The 25,510-nt window shown below is 33.7% G+C and overlaps 1 protein-coding gene across 2 annotated transcripts in view; it reads left to right on the top strand.

Moving 5' to 3' along the window:
- Positions 1-7,122: 7,122 nt before the first annotated feature.
- The window catches only part of LOC129002433 (low-density lipoprotein receptor-related protein 2), a 374,692-nt gene continuing 356,304 nt past the window's right edge, over positions 7,123-25,510 (top strand). For both annotated transcript variants that reach the window (XM_054430228.1, XM_054430229.1), the window contains exon 1: positions 7,123-7,288. In XM_054430228.1, coding sequence (XP_054286203.1) covers positions 7,222-7,288 — 67 coding nt within the window. In that variant the 5' untranslated portion in view covers positions 7,123-7,221. The remainder of the gene's footprint in view (positions 7,289-25,510) is intronic.

The following is a 25,510-nucleotide window of genomic DNA, read 5'->3' on the forward strand; positions in this document are numbered from 1 at the left end:
TTTCAAGTCGGCGCGGCTCAAACTGCAATTATGATTGAAATTAAATATTGTGTGTGTATTTTGAAAATCAATAAATTGTAGCTGGATAACATAAATATAAAAAAAACATACTGAACGGTTTTGTTTATATATTAAAGGAAATATTTTCTTGTATTTTATGTTTACTTCAGAATAAATGCATTATGAAAATAACACACACAAATGTTCTATATGAATAGGAAAATAATTTAGTTTGATATTATGATAGGGAAAAGAAGCTAGTTTAGTATTAAAACGTTACTTTTCCAAGTTAGAAACATTTAAATGCGTTATAATCTTTTTAAAGAGACTCGTTAATACCACTATGATGCCGATCTCTGATAACGGTAATAAAATAACACTTAACGCATAACTATGAAAAATATATGCAGATTAACACCTTTAGTTATAGATAGTCACCTGCAATATGGACACCCTCTTTCAATTTTGCATCAAAAATCATCATAGAGCCGCGCCGACTTAAAATACGTGAGCTTGCCTAATACAAAAGTTTACTTTATTGAAATTATTTCATTCTTTTTAGAGCGTTTGAAGTCGGTTGTATTTTTTTACAAAAATAAATTATATGATGCAGTAAAACATATAATGACATCTAGTATTGGCATTTTGTTTGGTTGAAATTTAAAAAAAGTTAAACCTTTACATGCACATGTTAGTTGAATGTATAGAAAAGATTTGAGAAGGTTTGCACACAAATAAACCAATTAAGTAAAAAAGTCCAGATTCCCAATTGGATTTATTTTTAAATGAAAACTATTTTAGACCATAACTTTCTTAACTTAATCGTACCTATAATAACACAATGTTTATATCAACTAATAGGATCATTATCGGTATGGATCATAAACAAATTACGTCACTGGCCCGAATGTCTATCTATACCATAGAATAAAAAACTGTCAGCCGTGCAGCGGTTACCATGGTTACCATAGGTTCTAGCGCACACCGCTGTTAGCGCCGTGTAGTTATGTAGCGCGTACGCCGTAACTACATGGCACTCCCAGCGGTGTGCGCCAGAACCTATGGTAACCACAGCTTGGCTGCGGTCTATATTTAAGTCTTTATTTCTATGTCCATACTAACAGCTGAAACAGCTGATTTGAAAGTTTTTCACTGTTTTATTTAAATGTTAATAAAACATGTTTACTTTCGGGCCGGTTACGTCATTTGTTTATTTTCATGGTTCATACAGTTTCTATTATAATATTCGTAGTTATTTATAAATTGGGAGCGATGTACGCAGCTTACTGCAGCAGAATAATTTGTCAAGAGAAATACACAACAAGCGAGTGATTTTAGTCATTTTTCACGATGTCCGGTGCTTGTGACGTTATCGATATCAGTTGGTTCCAGTGACGTACACTTTGATATATGTTGGTCTTGCGTTCTTTGTCGCAAGATTGTGGTATAACTTATGAAAATGTTTACTTCACATAACTACTACTCTTAAATTTAAATTTAACATATTATTTGCAAATCAAAGTAGTTAATCGTCTTGAAATCGTCATAAAATGTGTGGACTGTCCTGCTGAAGTACATTTTTGTGTTCGTTCATGCTGTTAAAAAGCGTATTACATACATCTTCCATCTAAGGCAGTGGAATACAAAGTTTTGATGACGTCACGCATCTGAAATGTGACATATACTCTGTTTTCCCTTCAAAATGAATAAAATATTAAATATAAATTTTTCAAGTTACTTTAGGCGAGACCTAGCGGTTGTAATATTATCATTTAGATAAAATCCATTGATGGTATGGTAAAATGAAATATATAAATATTTATACTCTGTCTGTTTACAAACAGTCAACAGTAATATTTGTATATTTTATTCGTGGAACCTCGATAAGAAGACCCTTGATAACGAGTCACCTTTGATAACAAGTGTAATTTTTAAATCCCCTTGAATTTATTATGACCATAAACACATGTGACAAACCTTAATAAGAAGTCAACCTTGATAACAAGTCTAATTTGATAATCCCCATGAGAGTCTTGTTATCGAGGTTCTACTTTTATGGATCAAAAGTTTGTTACGATAAAAAAACATCGAACATGCTTTATAGCTTTAGGTTTTTATTATTCTGATTATTTAACTAAATAGAAAATAAATGCATATAATGATGTCCAAACAAACAAACAAAAGTTGAGTTTTAAATCAGAGAAACTTAATTAAAGTTTTTTGCATGTTGCAAATGTAATATTGTATCAGACTGTTGATTACACACTAATTAAAAAGTTTGAAAGATAAATAAGATAATGTGAATTCCGTTGGAACGAAACATGCTTTATTTAGACATTTAGTTAAACATTGAAACGTTGAAGCCCGCATCCAGTGGGAATTACTGATGAAATCGTAGTTTAAATAAATCTCATTAAAGGTAAACAGCATCAGAATCAGCCTTAAATGGATCATCTGATTTTAATTAAACTCTTGTAATATAAGCACCACAATGCATTTTATTGTTCATCTTTGTGTGGTCTAATTTGAAATATATTTCATAACGGGTTGATTATAGTTTTAATTTTTATTTTGGAAAATACTTGCAGTTATAAAGTTTAGTGAAAAAGGTCAAATTATAAGTTCAATTTTGGTTACTATCTTTACTATAGTCAAATATTGTTATCACAGAATTGAAAACATAAGTCTGATCTAATTAACTTTAGATAATGTATAAAAAATTGAAAAGATTAAGTAACTTGCTTTGGTAAGTTAAAAGGCCGAATATAAAAACAAGGCCAAACTTTAAAAAAAAGTCAAATAACTCACATAACTTTTTTCAGTTGTTAGATTTTTTTATTAATAACCAAAGATTCATTTCTGAAACACTTAAGTCTTTCAATATTGTTCAACTTTTAATTATATAACGACAAAACTAATTTACATAAATTTTTACTAGCGAATTTCCCATAATAAGCTATTAGTCATGGTAATACCTAGACCCGGGACCGATTTACTTTTTAGTTTTGATGTCCTCAGGGAAAAAACTATCCGTTCATACTACTTGTAGTATAAATCCCCGATTTCGATGGCATTTGGTGAAAACAGGTAAACCTTTATTGATTCGAACGAGTTCGCGGACCAGCATGATAGTACTAGTGTATCGAGGTTTTATGGGATGAATATTTATTTTTTCCATTCTTGACCGCCGAAACAAATTTGCAATTTCCATCCAAACTATTTCGTAGAGTTTAATAAACGAACAAGTTACTATATTGAAGCGTTATTGTAGGCTTAGCTGATACAAAGAGATAAAACTTAAATTCAAAATGTTATGTTATTCTAAAAGAAAATAAATATACAGTAGTTTGTTTGTTTAGGGATATATTTTAGACGATTTCACCAAATTTGTTTCATACTGAGGTATTAACATTTCAATTAAAAAAATCTTTACTACCTCCCTTGTAGCAGCAAACCTAGGTACTCGTTAAAATTAATGCTAATAAAATAGAAAAAAATCTGAAAATTGTAAGGCATATTTCAGTGAAAATCCAACCAGGTAAATGGAAACTCGGTTAGTCTGCAGGTTTGCTGCAGCTGGGGGTATTTATTATTTTCCAACCCGATAGTGTAAACAAAACACGTACTAGTTTAGCAGACAGCTGTGGTAGTCATCAGTCAAGGGCTCCACACTGCAGTCATTTTTCCACTAGTCATTCGTCCAACTGATCATTTGTTTCAGTTTACTTGTTCCCAACAGACACAGTAGTATTCCCTTGCAGTAAAGTATGTTTCATATACATGTACCATCAAAAATATTAGCAAATTACCCGGCCGCAGCAAACCTGCAGACTAAGCGAATTTCCATTTCACTGAATTGATTTTAAATTAAATATATTTAAATAACATTAGGTTTAACAGGTACCTAGGTTTGCTGCTACAGGGAGGCTAGTAAAGTGTGTTTTTAGTAAAATATTAGTAGCTTAGTATAAAATGAATAAATTTGCCAAGCTTGCTTAAAATATTTCCATAAAGAAGCAAACTAAAAAAATTAACAATATTCTCCAAAAGAATAACATGGGAATTTTAAATTTGCAATTTTTTTAATTTTCTCCTCAACCAATAGCCTAAAAAAACACAGTACAAAAACACTTTGGAATACTAAATTTTTGGGTTTTTTTTAGGCTCTTTAAAATGGTCTAGAGATAAATTGGGAAATTATGTGATTTGAGGGTCAAAAATGAGATAAACAAATTCAACGAATAGTGTTTTTGGCCTCCAGGGACATAAAATTGAAAAAGTATATCGTTCCCGGCTCCAGGTATCACCGTGCTACCTACGGTAATAGCTACTTCACTATAGGGAAATTCGCTAAATTTATCTGAAGATTCAGCATTTACACAAAGAATAAAGCACTGAAATGATTTATAAAGCCATAAAAAAAATTAAAATTTTGTAAATATCATGAGTATGGGTTTTGCAATTTTTTAGTTTATATTTTGTTTCGTTTGACCGTCATACATAAAAAATAATCTTGATTTACAATACGAAGTTCCATGTTAAAACACGAAATATAAATTATTTAATTTGAATCTGCCATATGCTATCACTACAACCAAGTGAAAATCCGTTTAATAGAACCAAACTAAATGCACAGTCATAATCCTTAGTCCTACACACTCAATGAATAGTTATGAATTACAACAATGAATATGTTACATCGTTAAGTTTGGATGGTTTGAAAATCTACCAATAACACGTGTTTAAATATTCTGTGATTTCCTTGGCTTTCCAATTCACAAGGTTTAATAATACTCTTTTGTTGCGTTTTCTGAACAACATTCTTTTCGTCCTTTTTTGTGAGGGAAGCCTTAAACGGAAGTGATTCCTTTTGTAGCAAGGTTCTGTTATATTTGGAAATAATATACAAAATACTATTCTGAGTAAGAAACCCCATATTATACATTCGTTACATCATTGTTAACCTGCCTATTGTAGAAAATACTTACATAAATTAGCATTTATTTTTAATTATTTGAATACTTTAGTACACCTTGTACTCATTAGTACTAAATGTCGTCCAGTGGTCGAAACCTCGACCAAAAATAATGTAATGTACAGACTTAATTTATTCTTTTAGTACAGAAAATATCCTACAGCTGACTTTTAAATAAATTGTATTACTCCAGTAATCGAAAACTCGATCGAAAATAATTATGTAATAGTATTCGTAATACAGACTTCTCTATTTTCAACCCACGCTATAAATAAAACATGTGATTGAAATTTCTTCAATTTTTTTTATTTTCTGTTTATGTTTCGTTATTTTTTCGTCATCAGCATGGGAACCCACAAGTTTTATTAATTAGAGATTCCTAGAATTAAATTAAATAATAAATAAAGTAAAATTAAACACAACCAATGTTAGTTTTATCATTGACTAATATACATAACTACTGTAGGTATATATAGTCAATGGTTTCATGAAAAATAATAGGGGACAATAATTAGACAAAATTATTAAATATTTAAAGCATATTATTCGTAGACGCTTGAATTTATCATTATTAATTTCACCAGTGTATTATCACCTGAAAGGACTTCGACATCTAGTCATAGTATAGTAAAACAATCAAATTAGTAGTTGATAAGCTGGACTGTAGTTTACTGATAAGAGGGTTACATGTTGGAACATGATGCCCGCCCCTATATGTAGCACATTAGCTGTGATAATAGTTGTTTGAATAGATACAGAAGCCAATTTGTCATCAGCTGATGTACCGATTGGTTTTTAACGTAATTCAAGCTACAAGTACCGTATGACACTTAACGACAAAACAAGCTCATATGTTGGCATCCCTGTTTCTTTACGTCATTGCCAATCAGCTGATATGCATTGTTGCACAGTTACCAATGAGTTTTAGTGTTATTTAGAATTTATTGTGGACAAGTCTCAACATGGGGTTTTCGCAAGCTGAAAGAGTGTGTACTGTATAGTATAAGTAAAAAAATATTGGTTTTATGCCAAGATAGGTTGGAAATTAAATTTCCACGTTTGATTCCAGTGCCTAAAAACCAAACTCAACCATATAATTGTCAACAATTTAGAAAATCAGATCTACGGAAACAAAAATAAATACAAATAGACGTACACAATACAGTGGTAAGCATGTAGTCATTTAGGTACACCTGCATGGTTTGTAAATGATTTCTTTTCATTTTTGTCTCGAGCTTTTTATTAGCAATTTGTTTATTTGCTTGATTTTTGCAGGTTTTTATTTTGAGTATGACGATCCTAACCTATCGTACTTATTGTATTTAATGGTCAATAAAACCTATACATACTTTCAGTTCACGACACATCACGTTGAGTCTTATCTTTTTATATCTGTATATTTAATTCCGTAAGCGAATCGGTCTCCACGAAACATCTCGAGCAAGGAAAAATGTAGCATGACTTTTGAGGATTCATTTTAAAGCTTAAGGCCCAAGGACTTTCTAATGGAAGTACTGCTACAGTGTTTCTATAAGCTGTTTTAATTATACCAGGTGATGTAAACATTGGGTATTTGTTTGTTTATTGATTTTAGTGTTCTGTTTTTAGGTTAGAATGGTAGCCTACCTAATGAAGTTGAAATGTTTCGTGTTTAGGGCAAGACTGGTACTACGAAGAAGAGTATTTAGGAATAGTGCACAGCATCATAGGGAATGGTTCAGGCCAAATCACAACGGAGTAAAGGGCAGCAATTGCTGCTATGGTCCCCTAGTTTACAATGCCTCAGACACTCTTTGCGTGGATTTTACCCATAGTTGACTGTGATAGTGATACATTAATTACAAATCAATTAAGTCAAAATAGTTTAAGGCTGAAAATGAATATCACAAGCCCTGCTGACGCTCATACTAGCTTCAAATTAAAAACTAACATCTCAAGGTATTTAACAACAATGCACCCAAATGTGACGAACTCTTTCGCATTTCACCCACAGTTGACCTGTTGTCTGGTGAGGCGGAACGGCGGAACACCGTACCTGGTACCAGGTAGACGAGGTGCAGCGGAAAACCTGTTGCTGGTCGAGGAGGGGGAGTAGTGGGAGGGGGAGAGAGATCCTGCCGCGCCGCGACCAGTGCGCTTCCAACCTTGCAGAAGGAAGGAACTTTCGCATCGTCTCTAACATAACGGAACTTGTGACAGTGTTAGTGTATAGTGTGAAGTGCAACATGTACTGAGTGTCACGTGCAATGGTGGGGTTGTGGATTTTCGCCGTAGGATTGGCGGTGTCTTCCGGTGTGATCGCTAAAAGTCAAGGTAAGGGTAGTTTACAGGGTGTGTAGTAATAGGTGGTCTAGTATAGTAGAACTAGTGGCGTGCCTTCAGAATGAACAGGTGGCAGGATTAGATAGTTATTAAGTTGGCTCCATGGAGTATCATGTCTTGGAATCCGAATTACTTTTGGGGTCAGTTTGTAAATAATGTTACGTAATAAGTTCTAAGAAGAGTGAATATTGCAAAGTACACAACGATTTAAAATTTTACAAGCCTACTCGAATCATCTATTCAAAATATTTTTCGATATCACACAATCCCTAATTTGGGTAAAAGAGTTAAAGGAGGTAGAAGTTTACTATTGTACAGTATTTATAATCAGGGCATTTCGTTTCAAATAATTGTGAAATTGATTTAAAAACTAACAAAATATCGCATTATTAACCAACGAATTGGAATTATTAAGAAATTAATAGTAAATATTGCGAGGTTTTTAAATGTTTTAAAAGTTTATGAGCTTAGGAAGTGATTCGAAATTTAAATGTTAACTTTATGTTTCTTTTCTTGGACTAAGTTTCGTGTCATGCTTATTTCGTAATAAATCATAAACAAGTTTGATTATATAATAGGCCTAGCAAAGGATATCACATTGTGGGACATCCGATTGTGATGGTAGGTGGGACATAGTTTTTTTTTAATTATTTGACCAAGGGATTCAAGGAATTTAGATATAGGCTAACCATTATTTCGTTGTAAATCGTAGAAAAAAATATCTGATAACGTTTAGCATAGAAGCTGCATTTCAAAAATAGTGTTAAAAATATAACACACATTTATTCAAGCTTAAGCCACTAAACTGTTTAATTTATTACGGAAAGATTCGTAGTTCTTAATAAAATACAAAATAGTTTAGTAAAATAGAGTTTTACCTATTTTTCGATGTCTCAAGTAATTTTTGGATTCTTCGTTTGCAGCACCTCCTCATTTCTAAAATGCAATCAGTTGAACTAGGCCTACCAATGTGCTTTTCCAAAGTATGTTTGCAAATGCAGGCCATGACTTAAGTTACTTAGGACTATATTATATAACCGCATTTATTTTTATATTGTGAATCACTAGTAACTGTTTACTACCTATTCCTGTCTGAACTGGCTTTTACGTAGGCCTAATGTTTTAGTTCTAAGTTAATGGAACTTTTGAGTGAGAGGTTGTTTACTTAAGATAACTCCGCCTTTTGAATAACAACCAATAGTAAGTTTAGTATCAGAGTAACGTAGTATTATCAATTAGTACGGTAGGCCTACTTAACTCAGTCATCATTATCGCTAGGCTTATTGCAATTCATTGATTTTTCTTCGATTATAGTACGACAAAGCTACAGTATTTCATATCGCGCTTATTATCAATTTAATGTCACAATTATTGTCTGTTTAGCGTTGAGTGTTCTCTATACTTAGAAATAAGACAAATAACACGTTTATAGAATGTGGTAATCATACATATTTCATTATTTTTATTGTTTTAAAATGTATTTTTACAGATGAAGCCAATAAATTAAATGTTCGCACAGCCAATAACTTTCTCATGGCTTATTGGGGGATTTGTTACAATCTTCCAACTTAATTGAAGAGTTTTCGTTCAGTTAATTTTAACAATTTCAATTGATTTTTCCGAAAACATAGTTACATGCTAGGTGATAGCGAAGTATGAGAAAATAATTGGAGCAAGTGGTTCAAAATTGCACACTATTTATCTTAAAAATGGTACTATATTGGGGTTAGTTTAAATCTTAAAGTGGTTAAGTTTTGTTAAGTTGGTAGAAACAACTCAAACAAGTAGTGATGCCAACCCCAGAGATATGTGTTAATCCGCGAAACAAATTCGTTCCTATGGTTTAACGAACCTTATCAAACAAAATCTCTCGAATATCACAAATCTAGGGTTTTCTTTCTGTTATCTTTATGTTTCTTAGACTACGGAAGCCAATAGGCAAATCGAACTACGCTTATCCTAACGAAGAAGCATTGAGTTTACCTTTCTTAGCTAAAGCTTAGATAAAACATACCCCCTTAACTGAAACATTGTTGTTGGATTAAAGGTTGCAGAAAAAGCTGGAAATTTAAAGTTACAATATCATTCGTATTTGAGAAAAAGTAGATTGTTGTATTTTGCTTGTTTGTGCGTATTTTTATCAAATTTGGAATTTTTAAACATTTATTCCGTAATATTAAGACCGTGTTAAAAAAAAAAAACAAAAAAAAAACACACACACACTTTCCTTCCCTTTATCAGCAACTCTAAGTACTCGTTAAACCTTATGTTATTTAAATAGGTAATAAATCTGACAAGTTTAAATACGTATTTTAGTGAAAATCCTAACATACAAATGGAAATTCGCTTAGTCTGCAGGTTTGCTGTGGAGGGGGTAACCTATTTTGTTTCAGGTAAAAACGATGGTTTAGTTTGTTCGTTGTTAAGTATAACCTGATACACAGTTTGATGTTTGTTCAAAAAATTTATTAGGCTAGGTACTAAGTACATTGACTATTTACATGCATTGATTATACAATTGAACACATATTTTTTTTTGTAGTTGGTTTGTGTTCTCGTATGCATAGTCGAAGTTGGTGCTATCACAGACGCTATTTTGGGTAGTAAATACAGGGTGGTCCAAAAAACGGACACATTTTAACATAATTTTTTTACAAAATTCTAACTTTAAGGTAAAATTTATGTACAGATAGAAAAACTCAAAAGGTTTTAGGTGATACTGTATTTAATAAATCTCAATATGGCCACCAATTAAATTTAGCATATCGCATACCTTTCCTGTATTTCTCGGGGATGGAATCAAAATTGCATGTCTAACTCCAGCATAGCCTTAAACAGTGGTCGTATTCAGATTTATTTATTATCACTAACAACTTTTAGAGTTTTTTCGTACAAAAATGTTACCATGCAGTTAAATTTTTTTAAATAAAACTGTATGAATGTGTCAGTTCTTTTTGGACCACCCTGTAAGTATATTCACAGACCTATGATCAAACGTAAAGCTCACACGTTTTCTTTACCTTTCACAAGAGGAAAGTAGTGTAAAACATTTTCTTCGCCCTTCGATATATTTATAGGAAAGTAGTGCAGCAACAGCAGTCTACTATTGCTACGCTGAAGCAGCTCTTGCTCACATTAAACACAGAGTAATTACAAGTTTTATTGCTCACCGAGGAACAATTTGCTACAAATCATGTACAGAAATTTACTTTTATCGTATGCAAAACGCTAATTGAATTCGATTGTGATCTGTTTCGAATAATCCACCGAATGCTGAGATAATGAAGAGGACCTGATTAAAAATAGATACGCGATCTTGTTTTGGGGGATTGAATTTCATTGTCGACTCGGGGGTTGAAGCTAAACAACGGATATCCATTTGGTATTCAGTTTGTTACATTTTTTGTCAGTTTTATTGGTTATGTGATTGCAATAAAGGGGTTTTATTAATTGTCAAAAAAAAAAATAAAACCTCGCAGATGATAAAAAATATTTTAAAAGTGTTATGTGTTGAAAATTTTTAATTTATCTTTTTACACCTCCCTTGGGGGCTATTTATCTAATTTCTACTGAAGCTGAGTTTTTTCTGTTTAACAATAATCTCAAAATTACTAATAACTACTGTGATGTGTCATTAGTTATATGTAATCAATTTAAGCTTGTGTTGATTTGATTAATTCCAATTTAATGAAGTTTTAACTTATTATGGCAGGCATTTCCGGTCTCCTCGATTTTAGCCTACATTCATGTTTAAACGGTTTACACGCATGATGATGATTTTTAAAATTTACAAAATAAATATTGAAACTGCTGTAATTTGTGAAGAAGCTACATTTTATGTACATTGTTGAAGTTTTTGACTTTGCAACATCAAAATAATTCTCTATAACACGTTCAAAGCCTGAAGCACTAATTTTCCCCCATTTGACCCCTATAATCAATTTTCTATGAAAACCTGCCCAATATCACTCAAAGTCCAAATATTGTATTGACACTAAGATACAACATTAATTGCTTCTGAGGTCGACTTGGCAATCACTCCTGTAGCTTTGGTTCAATGATCTTCAACTCTCCGGGCTTGAGTCAGGTAATTGCGTCAAGACAGCCAAAGGACTGATCTTAATTAAGTCCTTCAGATGATCTTTACTTTGAAACCACTTTCCTGCCTTAATTGCTTATCGTCAACTTATATTTTGACTCCCATCTTAGCAGTTTGATTACAAAAGTTGAGTCAGCTTTCTATCTTCTTTGTATTGGAAAATTACTTGGTTCACAGTTTGAGTCAAGGGACATGTTCCAATCTTTTGAAATCGTTCTCTATGTGATACGCATTTTCAGGTGCGGTCATTTGATTTGAAAATTCTTTTCTTTTTCGTCCTAGAACGCTAGGCACAAACCCAAGATGGGTTTTCATATTACTTCAGGCTAGACATTGGGGTTGCGACATTGTAAAAATCACTTTGGGCTTGGAACCCGTGACCTCAGGAATTGAAGTCCCGCGCTATACCGCCATAGTCCAGCTTGCTCCCCGATTTGTAAAATACTGTCATGCTACTAAATTTTAAAACCGATAAAAATCGATAAATTGTATTTATAAATGTTGTCAACCTAAGACTAAAATATTAAAAAATCTCGTACAACAGCAAATAAAACCATTTTGATTTCTGTTTTTCATTAACTAGAACGAACACTTAAGTTTTTTAGGGACAACAGTAATTTTTCAACACGGAGAATGTGTAATTTTAACACTGGACTCGTGTAAACGAACGTCCTTGACAACGTTTCGGGCTGATACTCATCGTCGTCATCAGCTCACATCAAAGCTTCACATCATGACCGCTGTAGAGGTACTATCAAAATATTCAGTGCTGGATTTTATTTTCTTTTATTTTAGGCGCAATTTCGAAATAAAATGTTCAATGTAAAACTACGGTATACATATTTTGGCGGGGAGCTGATCTAGTGGTAGAGCGCATGGCTTCCGTCTCCGAGGTTCCCGAGTTCAAATCCGGCTAATAATTTAATGCCACTTTAATCTAGGACTAGCTTGGAATATCGTGTGAATGGGTTTTTTGCTAGAGCCTAGTACCATACAATGTGAAGTTTTACCAATATTTTCGTACTTTCTCTAACATTATTTAACGAGAAAATCAAGTTACACTTTATGTTACTAGCAAAATATTAGCATTCCAGATGCAAATTTCGGTCATGCAATTTGCGAAGAGAACCTTGCCATGTTTCCGCTTGTTTGCGAAAAGTAAGAAAATAAAGTAATGCGACACGGGTGGGCCCAAGGGGGGCGATTAGCATTTTAATCGGAACCCCACTTACATGGCTCCATCACTCGGGGTCCCCTGGGTCCCTGGGTAAACTTTGTGACAGGTGTTTTGTTGGCAATGATCTAGACTTGGGGTGAAAATCGTCGGTTTCTAGAAGAGTTTTTTTTTGTGTTTGGGATTTTCTAAGAGGTTTTGTAAAGACATTTCGTTTTTATGTGCACCTTTTGTTATTTGTAGATAGCACAAATTGATAGCTAGTGTCATCTGCGACCAGAATTGATCTCACTGGTATCGAACCAGCAACTTTCAGGTTTGAAGGCCGATGTTTTCCCCAACAGACGGTTCCGAACCACTAAAACTCGAAAGCAATACTGTACTGAAGAAAGGCTAGTTGTTTGAAACCGAAGCTACTTTTTTGTTTTTGGGCTGTCTGTTTATCGTATTCGGTCGGCCTGCCATCTAGTAGTTCACCTGTCTCTGTCACCATTGTTTTACAGTACGTTCCTTTCCGTTTCCTGCACGTTTTGTAGGTCCTGAACACCAGTACTGTAGTTTTCTGTTGTTATAGACCAATTTTTATTTCTGACGTAAATAGTGTTTTTATCCGTTCATATATTTTTATTATAACGGAATAGTGAACAAAAACTTTCCCTTGTATCGATTTAGTTATTTAGTGGGGTTACAAAAATGCCAAATTTCATTCTATTATTGGTTCGAGTAGCCACTGAATGTGTTATCTAGATAGGATGGTCATTGATTTGATTTCAGAAATGTTACGCCAATTAGGTGCTCAAATGGACCTAAAAGCTCGATAATTCGTGACACCATTGTCAATTTGACGTATCTTTCGTTGTTGCTATACTCTGTATGGTGGGACCTGTCTCCTAGCTTTCTGTCTTCATGAATCCCATCCCAATGGCCCGCGCCAGTACCAAATAGACGAAGGGCCAGGATACAGGTTCCTTCAAACATACTGTAAGCTGTAGAGTGCGAGACTTTTCACACATGCGAAACATTGTTCGTAATCGTAACCAAGCAGTCCTAGAACGACAGTAGAAAAAATCCGAACTAAAGACACGGATATTATTATATATTTTTTTGCACTTACCGTTTTCTTCTTCAGCTTATAATGCAAAATCAATTGCCTAAGGTATGCTTTGACTATATAGATCGTATTTTATCCAATTCAAGTTAGGAAATTGAGGACCTTTTCTGTTAATCCACTACCGCACATATAATAATTTGTATGTAACAGTGCACCAATGAAGTTTCAAGGTATGTCTTAGTTCTAACTTAACCTAACCAAACCAAGCCTAAAATAACCCATCCAAACATTATTTGGTGATAATTATAACAGTTTAAACTAAAAAAAAAATTGTATCTAATTTGTATCTAAATGTGTATAGTAATCCGGAAGGCAATACACAAGATGAAGTAAAAGAAAAACCTTGTGTAATTGAAATAACAAAACAGGTCCAACATTCATCTTTAATTTCGAAAATCTGCGTTACACCTTTGACTGTGTATTTTGATAACCCTACGCTTTGGGAAATAAAATCTACCCTTGTTGCAAGAATTGACTATCGTACTGGGAAAGGACTTCGAAAATAAGTCAGGTATTCTCATCACTAACATTTTAATTCGGCAGAAACTTCATACTGTAATTATAAACTGTTTAGGACAGCCAATTACAGACTTTTTCACAAACCCTCTACCTCCACCTGCGTCGCGGTGTTGCCAGTTGGTGCTGCACGAAGCGGCAACGCTGCACGGCCAGGTTCAAAGTACCGGTATTTATTTGTACGTGGCCGGCATCGGCATCACCACTTGCCAGGTCTGGGCCTCTTTTGCATGTGAATCTCCCCTACCTACAATGTTGTATTCACTAGTGTGATTGTGAATGGGTGGTAGGTAACGTAGTATACAGAGTAGTTCATTGCAATGGATTGGAAAATGTATATTGAAAAACGTCTAGGAAAAATGTGTGTCTTATGAACCTTGTGCTGTCGAACTCTATTTGGGAAATTTCGGAACAAGAAACAATAATAACTTTCAAAATACAATGCTAAACTAAATTAATTTATGTAAGGGAATAGTATTGTTTGGATTTTAGTGAAGGAGTACTTTTCAACGAGACAGGTTTTGTTCAGAGGTTCTATCCATTTTAGTATCTAATTGGATATATTTACCGTAGAGGATTCCGAACCACTGGGTCAAGCTTACGATGAATAACGTGATTTGAATTTGAGCCTCTGAGAAGTCTTTGGATTTAAGTGATTTGAAGTCTCGACTCGAGTAGCATGTAAACCAGCTCAGCGGCTTAAAGTCAATGATATTATAAACCCATTTCTAATATTAGCTTTTGTCCTAAAATTATTGCAGCAATCTTGAAAAGTTAGTTATCCACATTTGGTTCCAGCTCCAGCAAGTTCCTAATAATGACGTACCTAATCATAATCATTAATTTCACACATTTTCAAGTCCAAAAAGGTTGTATTCAACATGGGAAACAGTTGATGGTTGTTAAAATTGAAATACTAACCAATCGCATCACTGAATGTTATCAAACTAGTAATAGTTTGTAGGCTTCTATTTGTATCCTGACGTGCTAGTACAGTATTCAATATTTAAATCGACAAATTCAGTATCAAAAACAATACTTCCCTGTATCTTCATCCCCAAGATTGTTGACTAGGTATGTTACTGAGATACAATAATTTACAACTGCAGTTGGTTCCAAGTGCAGTTAGCGGTTTGCTTAAGTTGTTCAGCTGATTTACAACATAACATACTAGTTCATTATTCAGCTACTTAACATGATAAATTACGGTTGTGAAAATATATGTGAGAGGATATTTTTCCTCGGTGATAACATTTTCATTTTATACTTTTGTAAGAAAAACTGTCAATGAAATGGATCTATAAACTTCGTCGACAAGTTGATATGAATCAGTTAATATAAAAACAGCTGATTGTATTGATTGTTGTTTGCTGTGCTGATTCACAGCTGATTCGTTGCTGACGCGATGTCGCAGGCGGAAACGGTGACCATGTGACATTTGATACCCATATTTTCGTAGAGTACAGAAGACTGCAGATTCAAGACTGCAACTAAAATAATGATCACAGAAAGAATTGTATCCAAAAATATGTGTAAGAAAAAATCTTTTTCACCCTCTGTATTCGAAAATAACCCATTTCCATACAGCTGAGATCTTCGAAAATCGTCATCAATTAATTTCCATACACCAAAAAGCTAATATTGATCAGCTGGAATAACCTGGCATAAGCATTACTTTCGCTACATAAACAATACTTTACCTGACATCAACAAAGTTACAACTGAAGTTAAGAGATATTTCAGATATTTTTTAAAGTTTGATGAAGTAGTTTTTTTTTATCGTGATAAAAAGTGTTAAATACTCGCATGTAAAACACTATCTCGCCACGAAATGGGTCACTTTCGTGACTAGAAGGGAAATATACTATATCTTTGAAAAATTACTTTCCATACCTTTTCCTTTGTTACCTAGTCTTGTTAAGATGTTTTTGAATTTGATGAAGTGCTTCTTTAACTGAATTTTTGTGATTTATGAGTTAATTTGTATACTACTCCATATATTCTGGTATTATAATCAAGTATGAGGTATTTTGTAGAATCAATTCTAAAATAACATAAATCATTTTGTATACATCAACGCATTCAAACGATGCACAACAATAAAACAAGCGTTAAAACAGGCTGGAGAATTGAAAAGCCTACCTGTAGTATCAAAAGTTTAGTACAGTATTTGCATCGGACTCCTCTTCAATTGGCCTTGACCAGTCGACACTAGCTACCTGTTCTGCGTCAAATTGAACCCGGCATTATTGCCACAATATGGTAGTTTCCGGTCCGAGCGTTTCCGTCCGCCATTCCGTCGATTACCCGCCAACGCGGGAACAGCGTGTTTTCCGCGGGAATCTGTTATTGGTTTCGTACTTTGATGCGAATCAATGGTCTCGAACCGATTGTTACAATGGATTCTGTACTCGTTTTCGATTACTGTGCAATACTCGTATGTCAGTTTCAATATTGCTATCGGTTCAGTTGTTGTGCATACAAAAATTAAATCCATGTAGACAATTGGAAATAATTATATCAAAAAGTGAATAGTGTACTCAGAGTCACAATAGTTATTTTGTAAGAATGAATAGTTGTAATGTTTGCATACTCTTTTCTGTAAGGTTTCGCATATGAAAACACTGCATATGCATGATAAACACTACAAGATTCAAATGAAAACAACGTTACAACAACGTTGCGTAACTCACAACGTTACAGTAATTCAACGTCTTCAGTAAAAAAAAACAAATTTAGTACTACGTAATTCAATAAAACGTTTACCTTCGTCACTTAGTAATTTAGTTTTGTATGACAAGTAGTGTTACTGTATTTTCAACAAAAAAAAAACAGTTCACATTGCAAGGTATGGTGTTATGTAATCAAACTCACAAGGAACAACGGTTTTACCTCAGCAAAATCTACTCTCTTCTCTAGGAGTATCGGGGATGCGGAATACTATCCCCCGGAAAACTACCCCCCCAGGTGAAACGTGACGTCACAAAATCTGCTAACTAACCAATATGGAAGCCGTTTCCGCGACTGGAATACTACCCCCCCTAGACAAATCATGCTATGTAATTTTAATTTTAATTCGAGTAATTCCGTTGGATAATAGAAAAGGCATGTGGTGAATATAAAACAGATTTTCGAAATGTTACAGCAAGTTTGGTTGGTTAGGTTAGGTTAGATTAGAACTGTTTGACAACTAAATTTGAGTGTCCGTGACTGGAAAACTGCCCCCCCCCGGACTCTGACGTCAATATGACGTACCGTAGGAACCTGCTTGGGGGGGGGGGGGTAGTTTTCCGGGGGGCAGTCATCCGGAGTATTGAGAATCTACTAGATCGACTCTGTCCTCATTCTCGGCCTCAAAGGTGACCAAATGTCGGTAAACAAGTATGATTCATGTCCTGGCCTCAAGGCTGTGATTGGCCACTTTCTTCCAATCCTTCAGTGAAGACGTTCTTGTTTACTATCCAAATCCAACCTGTAGTAGGAAATATCCCTTAGTCATTGGTAGATCAGTCTAGAAATGATTGTGTAATGTAGTTCTAGGTAACCTAGATGTTCTGGTTTTATTTGGAATCTTATCATGAATACAAAAAATGCAATTACAACAAAAATCTTTATTTTTCTAAAGGACTTCTTCCAAAAGAATATTGTAATCGCTTATGGTTTGATACGTGCTGTAGTCTGAAATTATTACGCAATGTTCCAGGTATTCTTGTTAGATATTCTAGTTTGACAATCCTGTTTTTAACTCGGGCAATGCATTTATCTTTTGGGTTTAGGTTTTCCTTATGGACTTTTCCTAAACGACTAAATTAGTCACTTTTATTCCTTTGATTTTAATGTAGTATCCGAAATGATTACGTAATATTCCATGAATTTTGATGAACCTTCTAGTTTGATTTTCAATTTTGAATCCAACTCTAGATACGCAGTATCGTTTCATAGTTTAGTTTTCCTTATGAATATCTTCCAAATGACTGTTGTGATCGGTTTTTAATCACCGCCAAACTAAAGTATGGAAATCATTAAGATTTCGTAACTGACGTAGTAAAATTCATAGGCAAATATTGCGTTTTGGATATATGTAACAGGAATTCCTGCAAATTTGTTTAGTTATCGAGAAAATTATTTTCACCCTCAATTGCATAAAAATTATTGTTACTATGCACATTAAGTAATTGCAATTATCATGGAAATTGCACCAGAAATTAATTTTTCACTAACAATATGTAATTGAGTATTAAATCGAATATTGTAAGAAATAAAAATACTACACATTAATTTGATTATGTAGTGTGATAACACAATGCAACAACGATTCACTAATACAATTCTTATCTCCAACTTCGTTCCATTTCTCGTAATGGAGTTCATTAATACTCATTTACAGCTCTTTGTACTTTTTGCTCAGTTCGTGAGAATTTTAGAAATATTATTTTTTCTTACTACAGCATTTTTGTAAGGCTTATCGCGCTGTGAATGGAAAACTCACGGCTTTTCTCGGCGAAAAGAGCTTCGACAAAAATATAATAAATCTCCAAAATGCATATATTCGAAACTTTTAGAAATTAGAAAATTTTGGTGTTTTTTGACGCGGCAGTGATTTTTGATTGTTTTTTTTAATGATTTCTTTAAGCGGCTTAAATATTACATTATGAAATGTATTTTAAGTTTAAAATGCTGAGTAGTTGAGTGGACATAGTGATTGCCTATTTATCAAAAGAATGCAGGTTAAATCTTAGGAGAAGTCACAGGCTTTTAGGTTGTTTGAAAATTCACCCAGCTGTTCTTGAAAGCTTTCTCATTCTTTCAACATTCATCCTTCACTCAACTTTGACTTAAAATACTGGTGTTTCAGTGTCGTAAAATCAGGTAGACTTCCTTATCTGTTGGCACAAACAACCGAATGAAAATATCGATCGACATATTGTTTGGTTAGTTAGGTAAGGTTAACCTAACCTAACTAACCAAAAGATACATCGAATGAAATAATCGAACAATTGATATTTTCATTCGGTTGTGTATGCCAACAGATACGGTAGTATACCCTAAAAACTAGTATTATTATCATGCCAAATTGAGATGAGGACGACACTTAACGTATTTTAACCCAAATATGAACAAAGAATGGACTGTAGAATGGAATAATAATCTGCGTGGCTTTCTTACTGACTAAGATCAGCTGTTTCATCAGCCAGGATCATTTTTAAGCAATGATAATGGACAGCGGGGTGTAATTTCGAACCTAATTTTGAATTTCGGATCCTGCAACCTTTTCATTACTAGACGACCTCTAATCTACGCAACGACGTACTACTCAGTAATATGTACACTTGGATTTGGATCTTGTCAATCTTAGAAACGTTTTGAGTTAAGCATGAAACTCATGCTGCAAGCTAGGAGAAATGCTCTACGAAGTTCATGTAGTGAAGCATGAAACTCATGCTGCAAGCTAGGAGCAATGCCCGAAGTTCAGTCTAGAAAGAGTGGCTCTTGCGAAGAACCCCCAGTGAAGTGACAGTTGCATAACTACTGTGGGATCTGTGTACAGTTGCCTCACAGGTTGTGACATTAGTTGAGTACTAAGCTTTGAAATCACTCAATGGATTCTGAAGGGTGGGAATCAACGAAAGTGGGACCCCCTATGGGTTATTGAAGTGCACGTAGCTCTTGTACTGTTAATGTTTACGATGTTCATAAAGAGTCGTGGAGTTAATATAGAGTTAAAATAGAGTGCCGTACTGAGTTCTATGAGGTCTGTGTTCAAATCTCGTAATTCACCAATTTTAAAATGGTTATGCTGATGCTCGGACTTTCAAGTACTGTAAAGACAATGGTCTATAATTTGTTTAAATAATGAAGGTGGTTTGATGGGTAACATACTCTCATCCCTGAACACCTTCGTTATTTGAACAAACTATAGGTAAAGTGTCTTACCTAGTGCTAGGTAGTGTCTTTGTGTGTAGATATAGGAACTTAAACCGTACAATAATTTAAAAAGTGGTTTCCATATTTTGTTTTTTCTTAAGACCAACAACAATGTTGTATTACTAGGCTTATTAACCAAATAAAAGAAAATACTAATAACAATACTAACATTTTGTCACATGTTTTAAAACCACAAGAACCTTTTGTCTCTACACTCATCTTAAATAATATTGTTTTGGTCCAGTTGTAGGTTAATATGGTCAATGAAAATATATATTGTAGGCCCTACTTATTGAGACCATGCAAAGGTGAGTGAGCGTAGCGAACGAACTTCAACCAGGACGTGATTGAGCCATGCGAACGAGCTCATCTTGAAAATGAACGAGCATGTGACATAAAACCACAATAGGACAGGACGACGTCTGTCGGGCCAGCTAGTCTTAAATAATATTGTTTTGGTCCAGTTGTAGGTTAATATGGTCAATGAAAATATATATTGTAGGCCCTACTTATTGAGACCATGCAATTGTCTAGATCAATAAAAACACAATGGCCTACATTCTAATACTCTTTTATGTATATAATTTGTCTACGAGCCACCAGACATTTATTTAATGATAATATTTCAGTTGGACAATAGAGCTACATAGTAAAATGTTTAAACAGTACAGTCTGGCGAAATGAAAACAGGAAGGCAACACAATCTCAGCTCACGACGTCTTGATTATTAAAACTGTCTTGTTCTATTTTTTATGATCACACTCTAATGCCTTTTGCGTCCTAATTAACTCTTTGATTAGAATTGTAAATTATGTATGTTGTGGTTCCATTGGCTGGGATTCGTCCCTAATTTTGGTACACACTTTTTATGAAATCACAGAACACTCTTAGATTAACTTATATCATTATATTAGTTCGTATATGGTACAATAATGTAGTGTAAACAGATTTTTGAGTCAGTTTTGACGCCCGGAAATTTGTTGTGTGGACTAAATTAGCATTTTCTCATTTAACACTTTAAAATGAAATCACAGTACAATCATAGGTGATATGATTAAATTAGTTCATCTATGATACAATACTGTAGTGTAAACAGTTAGCTGAGTTAATTTTGACGCCAGGAAAAAATTGTAGAAATTAAATTTGCATTTTCTAATTTAAAATACTCTTTTGTTTTGATCATGATTTAAGATTTTGTAGTGAACCAAATACAGAAACATTTAATAGGCCAGGCCTTAAACCGTAAATAGCCTTACATTTGTCGATTCTATGTATTTTTTTTTTAACTTTTCATTAAATATAGGCACCCATTAATGCAAATTGTATTTTGAAAGTTTTTTTTTTTTACTTTCTCCTTCTATACATAGTACCTATGAGGAGAAAGTATTGCTTTCTTCAGAAAGTTTTAGGTAGAAATATTCGTTATGGGTCCCCGAACCCAAAAAATGGTTTTGAATTCATGTCAATGTGTGAGCTATGTGGGTATCCTTAGTATAACCAGGCCTTTTCATATATTGAAATTTGATTATTACTAGAAGTTTTACTCATACAACCCAAAAAAATAACGGAAGAATAGCAAAAACGGTTTGAACCACATATTTCGATTCAAATTTGGCACATCAAGGACCTTTCGAATTTGTACAAAAACACAACCCAATGCCTTAAAAATTACGGTTCAGAATTTAAAAACATAGTTACACCCACCACGTACCCATAATAAGAGGTTTGAAATGCTAATTGTGGGGAGAATGTGTTAGATTGGTGATACCGTTTATTAATTTATCTTTTCACTCTTTAACTTTCTATAGATTCTGTGAGGTTCGAAGTCCATCAGATCCACGGCTCACCACAAACGCCCGGCACCAGCCACAACAGCTGTTATCTCTGGTTTAGGTTCAAGACGTGACAAAACTACAATAGTAGGTCCAGCTGGTGTTTAGTTTACACCACAACTTGCAGCTAAAAGACAACATGCAAACTATAGCCTAGTTGTTTACAACTTTGCGGGTACACTTGTCAATCAAATGAAATATACGCGTTGCAGTATAGAGAATGCATTTGTCATTTGGTAGCAGCTGAACATGTGATTTGAATGTAGGATGGATGAACCATGCTTTGTTGAAGACTAGCACATTCATTTGTCAGGATTTAAACCTCGCACGCTTAGGACAAAGGCACGACAAGTTGAATACACGCGTTGAATGTTGAAGTTCAAAGTTTTTCCATTGGAATTAGTTATATGCAAGTTTTGTTTGGACTTGTTTTACATTTTTAACGTGGTATAATCAAGAAAATGGACGGATACAAAATATCACTATTTTATTACAAGCATGGTTCCCGAAATATCCACTAGTTTCATCAAAACTGAGGCCTATACTTTACTGAGCAAATGTATGAGATCATAATAAAGGAGCAACATCAGGTTATCTCAAACCATTTTAATAAACATTTTCAGCAAACTGACAAATACTTTCTAAACCGCAATTAAAAGTTAAAAATTCTAAACGTAAAAATGCGTCGGAGAGAAATAAAAAAATTAAAGCAATATGAGCAATATGAATATATTAAACAATAAATAATATATTTTAAAAATGCCGCAAGTTGATCAAGTATTTTATTTTATCCATCGCTAAACCAACCATAAAACATCGAATTATCACTAAGTGCAAATGTTATCCAATCATAACCAAATCAGCAAGCACTACTAAAGGTATTAAAAATTCATAAACGTTCAACGCCTGCAACAATATCACCCTAAGACCTTTTAACCGTTCAAAGTAAACTAGATGAATTACTAAAAAAACCAATGTTGAATGCGAAGCTGCTAACAAGTCTGCCAGCTTCTACAGTGCGGGAATATTAAAAACTCATCAGATATCTACCCTACCAGGAAGTTACTGTACGATAAGCCAAGCATACATCAAGGCATTTTGCCTAGGTGTTTCATATCCAGTGCATTTGATTCCTTATATAACTACTACTCTTTCTGTACTTTTGTGATTAGAGAAAACGTGTATCCCTAAATTTTAAATTTAACGTCACAATAGGTGACGTTTGGCCGTGAAATATTTTTACAAAATTTACAAGATTTACAAAATGGCAGATATCTGGTTAACGAAGCAATTTTAGAAAAAATGTTATTCCTGGGTTTCTCTTTATTTTGACTCAAGGAATCACTAGGTAAAATATGTCCCCACCTTTTTTGAACACCCTGTATTTTAATAGGCAAGCATGTGTATTTAAAACATTTTTTTCTCAGCTCGTGTGCATCGCAGGGAAAATCAATGCATACTGTACAGAAAGATATTTTCCTGTAGATGTACAGAATCCCTTTATAAAATAGGCTCAAATATAAGTACAACAAATGAATTGAAAATAAAAAAAATTCACAATGGCCTTATGGGTTGCCATGCTGGTGACGAAATAACTACAAAATGTAAACAGAAAATCAAAACAAATTGAAGAAATTCCAATCAGATGTTTTATTTACGTGGGGTGAAAATAGAGAAGTCTGTATTACGAATACTATTACATAATTATTTTTGGTCGAATTTTCGACCACTGGTACAACGATGACCTCTAGTACAATTTATTTAAAAGTCAGCTTTCAGATATTTTCTGTACTAGAGGAATAAATTCTGTTGAGTCGCACGGAAACTCAATTTGTTTGGGAAAGAAAAAAATGTGGTTTAGGACAGGAAAAGTAATGGACAGGCATAATCATATGTTTTGGTAGATTGGAAATTGTTTTTCTTAAGGCTCAGCTGAACAGATATTGTTGTATACAGAGTGATTTAAATAATATTATGTGTCCAAACTCCAGTGATATTTTAATTATTTACCTGGTTCTTGCCCATCGCACTGTGATGAGTCATTTGATGACTGATGCATCCTGAAGGTGCAGAGCAGTGTAGGACGAAGTGACAGACTTGTAGGAAGAAGAATAACTGACATGAAGAATAACTGACATGTCTATAGTGTCTGTAGAAGTAAGTTGTATGACTCATCTATAATAATCCTGTAGAACCAACATATTGTGTTCCTTGAGGTATTGATCAAATTGCCAGTAAAAGATATGGCAGTTCTTTACGTGAAAAATCTAACAATGTAATCAATTTTTTGATATAATATGTCAGGTGATAGTTCTGTATGCTGAACCTTAATTTTTCTACTGAAAATCATCTAAATAATTATGATGACTCTAATAAACAACCTGTGGTTCGTTTAGAAGTTATTGAGACTACCAAAGACTTCTGAAGACTGATTAGTCAATATTACTCAATGAGATTACCCTTGAGTTCTAATTACTCAGTTACGATTTGTATTAGTCATTGATTCTATCTTTAACTTCTTAACTTTGATTTGTTAGCTCATTAGTCATTGAATCATCGTTGACTATTAAACTGTTATTATTTAGTCAGCCATATTTGTTTACTTAATGCTGAAATTTGATAATACCTTTCCGTTTCGAACTTCAAATTTACTATTTGGTCATCGTAACAATCATTAGCTACTGATTTCTGATTAGTTTATTACTAGATTCGTTGGCTCTTTGATCAACTCGATGTCTACTAAATTTGTTTTGGTCTTAATTACCATTAAGACGTAATTCCCAAATATCGCACTGTGTATGGGTAAAAATTATCTACGTTTCTGAAAAAAAAGCTATGTAATATGCAATTTTTTTACATTACATACTACAGTGCCGGGATATATAAAGCTATACAATAATTTTTAAACAAATATTGAAACAATGAACATATTCAATAATGTAAATAGGTCTTTTGTTAGTCATCAACCAATTTTTTACAACTAACAATACATTGAAAAATCACCGTTATCGAAATGATCCTCATTACAATGTTATTCGAATTATCTTTTATCAGATAAATGTTTCTATACAATAAAACATACGTTATTTCAACAAGCCCTCTGGTTGCCCAATTATTTTGTTGGCTCAAAGCAGTTTGAATGGTTTAATATCTACTCCATTGTTCGCAATGACCTGGAGGAATCATTGCAATAACGCAATTGTTATTGCGGGATAACACGTTTGTTATTGGGCGATAACGATTGTCTCTCATTGGTTGATATTGGTAATGATTGGACGCGATTGGGCCAAATAATTAACTTCATTGGAGGTTTGTGGTTGTGTATTCATTATGGGCATGGATTCCATTATTTACTTGGTTACAAAAAACATTGCTTATAATGGACACATCGTTTATTTGCATTTTGAGGACGAAAGATCTACATCGTATGAACACATTTTCATCGATGTCTTGAACTTATTTCTTGGAAAACAGTTGAGCAAGAATTTATAGCGTTTCAGACGTCGTTATTTGCAATGCTTTTCGCGAGAGTGAATCACAATAGACGATACAATAC

This window comes from Macrosteles quadrilineatus, unplaced genomic scaffold (genome assembly GCF_028750875.1).
Source record: "Macrosteles quadrilineatus isolate MER2022 unplaced genomic scaffold, UCM_ALF_1.0 Scaffold_9__3_contigs__length_116548681, whole genome shotgun sequence".
Taxonomy (NCBI): Eukaryota; Metazoa; Arthropoda; class Insecta; order Hemiptera; family Cicadellidae; genus Macrosteles; species Macrosteles quadrilineatus.